General features: G+C 41.5%; 1 protein-coding gene across 1 annotated transcript in view; it reads left to right on the top strand.

Annotated features, from left to right (window-relative positions):
• Positions 1–2256, top strand: part of LOC113823467 (peptidyl-prolyl cis-trans isomerase FKBP10) — a 9932-nt gene extending 7676 nt beyond the window's left edge. The window contains exons 4-6 of the mRNA XM_027376124.2: positions 1233–1467; positions 1685–1848; positions 2099–2256. Of these exons, the coding sequence (XP_027231925.1) occupies positions 1233–1467; positions 1685–1848; positions 2099–2142 (443 nt within the window). The 3' untranslated portion in view covers positions 2143–2256. The remainder of the gene's footprint in view (positions 1–1232; positions 1468–1684; positions 1849–2098) is intronic.
• Positions 2257–6531: the final 4275 nt, after the last annotated feature.

The raw sequence follows: 6531 nt of genomic DNA on the forward strand, positions 1-6531 counted from the left end.
CAGCGGTCATTTACCTTTGCGTTTACCAGTCATGGCAAAGTGGTATTCACGAAGAAATGGTAATTTGGATATGCTGAGTTGCAATCGTAAATCGACTCGTTCTAATGGTCGCCAACAGAGGGCTCTGGTAAAGCAATTCAACCAATCAGCGAATGCTATACATAATCTTTTAGGTTCCTTCGGCCAATCACGTAACATGTAAACAGAACTAGACACAGCGAGATTATTTAAATAATCGACAGAGCTAAAACACTATTTAAACACATGTAGAAAAAAAAATTGATTATGTCCATCATGTTATATATATATATATATTTACTGTATATATAGGAACCAATACAAACACTGTTACATTGATATATTATTGTTAACTCAAACTAAAGAGGCAGTCCAAACCGCTTTTTATTTATATATTTTTCATCATTCCTAAACGCCATCATTGTTATTCATCGCCATTTGTTGTCAAAAGAAATATCTCAAGTTTATTCTTGCCCATGCACTTTGCAGTTTATTGTCAAAATGCCGATATACAGATATTGCTATACTCATTTAGCGTTGGTATTGCCAGTTTATTTATCAGCAAAGTAGTTTTTTCTATAGCATTTGTAATAATTATGTCAGAGAAGAATTTTTTAAAAGTTCACTTATTTATCGGATCCATGCATTCTAGTATAATGTAGGCCTACAAGTTTAAGAAAATTTGTGTGGATTTTATTATTGCTAGTTTCATGTGAAATTTGCATTTCTTCACTATGTCCGTTACATCAGGTGTAACGGACATAGTGAAGAAATGCACCCCACTTCCCATCCTCTCTCCTCTCTCTCCCCGCTCCCCCTCCCCCTCCCCTCCGCTCACCTGCCTACGCCACCATCTTCCTGGTAAAAACAAACCCAAAACTTTGCTTATATATTGATTTTTTGACGAGATAACACGTGATGACATCATCTTCCCAGAGGTTACCAGTGCTCTGACCACTGGTAAAATTTACCATGGTAACTCCGATGGCAAGTTGTTAGTGAATACCACCAATGTCTGTTTACTATGGCAACTATAGTTACCAATGATTTTACCATCGTAAGTGTGTTAGTGAATCCGGGCCCTTGACTGGATTCTTCTCTTAATGATTTCAATGGATTTCACAACTATTTTCGAAACCATTTGTAGAAAAAGACGACCACTGCCACGTTGCAACTCAAATAAAGGCTGACGCAAAGTTCCATCCAACGCACAGGGGCCACCCTGGAGTTCGAGGTGGAGCTCATCGAGGTGCCTGACAAGGTGTTTCGCGCCGAGGACCAGCCCGAGCGGCGCCCCCGCCCCGATCAGCAGAGCCCGGCCGACCCCCCTAAGCTGATGGCGCAGACGCTGGTCCGCCCGCAGTCGTGCTCGCAGAAGGCCGCCCAGGGCGACGCCGTGACCGTGCACTACACCGGCCAGCTCACCAACACCAAGAAGTTCGACTCCAGGTGCGTTTTTTCTTTTCTTTCTTGTTAAGGTCCTCGCATCAATTGCTCATCAGTCTTATTCACTTTTCACGCCCGAAAGGTTCCCAAACTACAGGTATGGTCATGTACAGAACATGCAATTGGTTTCAAGCTTTACGCTTACCCCGCCCATGCCGGCCAGACCGAAACGCTTCTTCTGTTTCGCCGAGCGCGGCACTAAGCCTTTGATCCGTTGCAGCGTCGACCGCGACGAGCCATTCCGGTTCACGCTCGGCCAGGGCTCGGTGATCCGCGGCTGGGAACTGGGCGTGGCCGGCATGTGCGTGGGCGAGACTAGGCGCCTCACGATCCCGCCCAGCCTGGCCTACGGGGAGCGGGGCGCCGGGGACGTCATTCCGCCGAGTAAGTTGAGACTCGTGCTTGTGCGCGCATGCGAGGAGGCACGTCGGCGTTCGTAATAACAAAAGTCTTGAAGACACAACTATGCACGTAGAGTATAATTGTACATTTAATTACGCAAATCTTTGAATTACAATCATACACGGCGTCGTATTGAAACGCAACCATGTAGGTAGTTGTTTTCTCTAATTTATTGGAAACTAGAGTCTGATGATAATGAAAAATCCTCCCGTGACGAAAACTCCTGTTTCAGACGCTACGCTGATCTTCACCATCCAGCTGCTGAAGATCAATTAGCCCCGAGGGAATACCTGCGAGTGACGCCGACGGAATGTGGCCAAGCCAGCGTTATGTTTGTTGTCAGGCTTTTTAGTTTTTTCTCTTGTTACTCTAATAAATTGTTGCTTTTTGTATCATATTTCCATCCATGCCTCTTCAAAAATGAAATATTATTACTGTAAAAATTAGAGTATTATATATGAAAGACTGGTGTTTTAATTCAAAAAGAAATAATTTCAAAATAACGGAGTCGCTCAGTACGAAGTAAACATCAGATGTTAAGCAAAAAACGTAATCTTCCAATATCATACATCCTGTGGATGATGTCTAGGAGATAAAGTATCAAGATATTGGAAGTATATTATGAAACACTGGGTAAATTACATACAGCATTTCTCACTTACTAGATGCTCCATTCCTCGTCCCTATTTTGCTTGTTGTCTTGATTTCAAATTCACACTTCTTTTCTTCTGGTGCTTCGTCCTTCCCCGTTTCACAGAGCAAACACTGGCAGAAAGGCTTTGGAAGATTTTTGATGGAATACTGACCCATGTACGACATTATATCTTTTTCTCTTGTTTTCTATTATCTAGTTTAATACGCGTACAGATCATAGTATATATATCACTTGCTGCTGAAAGTTCTTATCATGTTGCTTTAAGATATTAGAAGACAGGTGAGAACTCCAAGACGCTGTTCTATCTACAACACGATGTATTTGCAAATATAGCTTCAAGGCTAACTTTGCAACGTCTCTGTGTAATCTCTTCCTTGGCTGAAAAAACACTGACTTAGATGTATATGTCATACACCCATCTCTCTCTCTCTCTCTCTCTCCCTCCCTCCTTCCTCCAACCCCCCCCCCTCTCTCTCTCTCTCTCTCTCTCGCTCCTTCCTTCCTCCAACCCCCCCCTCTCTCTCTCTCCCTCCTTCCTCCAACCCCCCCCCTCTCTCTCTTCCTCCCTCCCCCCCATCTCTCTCTTTTTCTCCCTCCCCTTTTCTATCTCTCACTTCCTTCCTCCCTCCCTCCTTCCTCCAACCCCCCCCTCTCTCTCTCCCTCCCTCCCCCCCATCTCTCTCTTTTTCTCCCTCCCCTTTTCTATCTCTCACTTCCTCCCTCCCTCCCTCCTTTCTCCAATCCCCCTCTCTCTCTTCCTCCCTCCCTCCCTCCCTGTGTGTGTGTATACTGAACTCTACTGTTGAACATGGACATGTCTTTTTTCGTGTTCATCGCAAGTTCAACTTTCAGACTTTCTCTATTCAGATCGTTTACCAATTGCTGCAGTTCATTTGCCGACTCGTTAAGGAGAACAATATCGTGTGTCTGTATATACACACACATATATATATATATATATATATATATATATATATATATATATATATATGTATGTATGTATATATATATACATATATATATACATAAATATATACAGATATATAGATAGATACATAGATAGACAGATACGTACATACATACATATATATGTATCTATATATATGTATGCATATACATATACATATTTATATATATATATATATATATATATATATGTATATATATACATATATATACATATATATATATATATATATATATATATATATATATATATATATACATACACGTGTGTGCGTGTGTATGTGTGTGTGTGTATGCAAGAATTCAGAGACCCTATGCATGGATATGGCGATGTGATGTATCTTCTTATATAAATAGAAATTGTCTTGAAGTGACAGCTGCTCCTCCGAGAACGAGCTACGTGTTGCTCTCGTGATATGCGGCGGGATGATCACTATCACCTGATCACCGCGAATCATGAAATTGCCTGCGGCATCGGGGAAAGGGACAGCGCTCCTCCGACCTTGGTGCAGTTAGCGTCGCCTCTGAGTGACTAATTCTCTGATATATGTCTAGGACGCCAGAATAGAGACGAGGGGGTAACGAACATATATTAGTTTATGTATGTTATTGAAACAGAATTGTATGTAGAATAATGACGAACTACATAATAATGATATAGAATATGCAAATGACATGCAAAATATCATAGATATTTAAATGTGCATGGTGTACATTTTTAAGTAATATTGAATGAGCCAAGTGATAACAATGTTAACAATAGTAAACATCTACTGTAATGACGGAACGTCTGCTGTACGAATAGCTAACATGGTTTTCACAAAGCGTGGGTTGCAGAGGTAACTTTCTCTGTGGGAAGGAGCAAAGGATGAATGAGTTCGTTCGTAACATCGTTCTAAAAGGAAGCAAAATGAATTCGAAAACAATACTTCTTACAGTTCAATCAGTTAAAATGAGAGGTTTTACTCCGTTGCCCGTGGCGTATGAAGCGCCCTATGTGTTTCTTATTGAAGTGGTGATGAGTTAGAACATTTACTTCGATTTCCCTTATTCCTTTATCCTGTTGTCAAAGGAAACCCTTGACGACTTTGAAATGCGCATGCTTCGCGGAGTAAGACACTAACAGTCGCACAAACAGTCGCCAACGCAACAAATTAGCGTAGATGGTCCCGAAATGAGAATCTTGTGTAAAACTCTCGGTTGGCAGAAAGAAGCACAATCTCTTGGCATTTTTTTTAAATTTTCGAGCATTGGAAATGCTTTCCTAAAACAGCATATGATCACATAGATTTTGGAGTTGAGCTCATGGGATGGAGACCGCATATTGCCCTAGCAGGATTATATTCTTAAGTAACTATTATGTTGATTTAGTTTTCACTGCAGATGTAATGTTATCTTCACTGATATTCACATATTGGTTTCCTTTCATATTTAAACTGTTGTCACTACTTTACGATGCACAAAAATCACACAAATTATCTCTTACGTTAATGGTGATAGGAAAGAACTAAAAAGCAATCAGCATGAAACTTTCCTCTTAATCAGTTATCCTTTCGGTCGCTGGAAAAGTAGGCAGCAAGTGTGTGCGTGTGATGTTACGAATAATCGACTTCCTTATATCTGTACGTACCTCATTTATCTTGAAGAACGATACTGTGCAATACCTATTGTTGACATATTGCCGATTTTTTGTTCTCTCACTTTGTCTCTAATTCCATTCACCTTTTAGCTAAATTCCATAGTTGTGTTCCCCGGATATAACCTTGACATGAAGACAGACGCATCGTATTAGGTATCTAACCTAGTTTACTAAGGAATCCTCTCCCTGTCTGCCCCGTAGTTTCTGCCTGCTCCCTCATGCCAGTTTTCTTCATCAAACAAAAATTAAAAGATGATTAAAAACGCATCCACACACACAAGACCCGTTGTGTGAGAGACACTTCTGGGATGAGGTTCGTCCTTTTCACTCTTCTTTCAAAACGATTCAGCTGATTGTTAAGCTGCATAACACGTGCTGCCTTTCGGAGTTTTAGAACCGGTCTGTTCTATGGCACCCAATGGTTCAGTTGGGATTCTGCTTGCATTGGAAGACAGAAAGAGCGGACGATATTCAGGATGGAGAAAATGATGAATAATTAATAAAAAATAAAAGGTGATTAAAACCACATAACGTTTTATACACATATGTGCATATATACACACACATACATACACTGATACAACGATACATACATGCGTATATATATATATATATATATATATATATATATATATATATATATATATATATATATATATATATATGTGTGTGTGTGTGTGTGTGTGTGTGTGTGTGTGTGTGTGTGTGTGTGTGTGTGTGTGTGAAGTGTGTGTGTGTGTGTGTGTGTGTGTGTGTGTGTGTGTGTGTGTGTGTGTGTGTGTATGTGTGGGTGTGTTTGTGTGTATGTATGTGTGTGTGTGTTTAGCAACCATTCGGCCTCTCTCAGTTTATTGTTGAAGCTTCATCTAGCAGTACGACTTTTGCCTGATTAGCTGCCCTTTCTAACCCACCAAGATCCAGCGAGTCCCCACTCGTGCCCGTCGGCTGTTGCCCCAGCGACGCCTTCCCTTGCCATCTGAAGGCCACGTGTCGTTTCCTCGCCGTGGGATGGGGGCTCGAGCCAGCAGTCGGAGCCAAGCATTTTGCAATTCATTGTTCTCATTCGTGTCACCAGCTATTTGAATGGCCAAAAGACCGCGACAGAGCAACGAAGTGACATGTTTTGTGCATACCAAGCGGAGCAACTTTCAGCCTGTGCCAACCAGCGTACTTTGCCTGAAACACTTCGAGCCCGATTGCTTTGCGAACAGAATGGCTTACGACATGGGATTTGCAAACCGGTAGGCCATTTCCAATTTATATTTGTCATGATCACAACAACGCAAAATAAACGCTGAAAGAGCGCTTTTGCTTGGCGGCGTAGCAAACATTCATTGCATGGGTACGACACAGTGTGCCGAGTGCACTGCAAGTGTGCATGCAATCTTCACTGCAGTACATCATA

This window comes from Penaeus vannamei, chromosome 20 (genome assembly GCF_042767895.1).
Source record: "Penaeus vannamei isolate JL-2024 chromosome 20, ASM4276789v1, whole genome shotgun sequence".
Classification (NCBI taxonomy): Eukaryota; Metazoa; Arthropoda; class Malacostraca; order Decapoda; family Penaeidae; genus Penaeus; species Penaeus vannamei.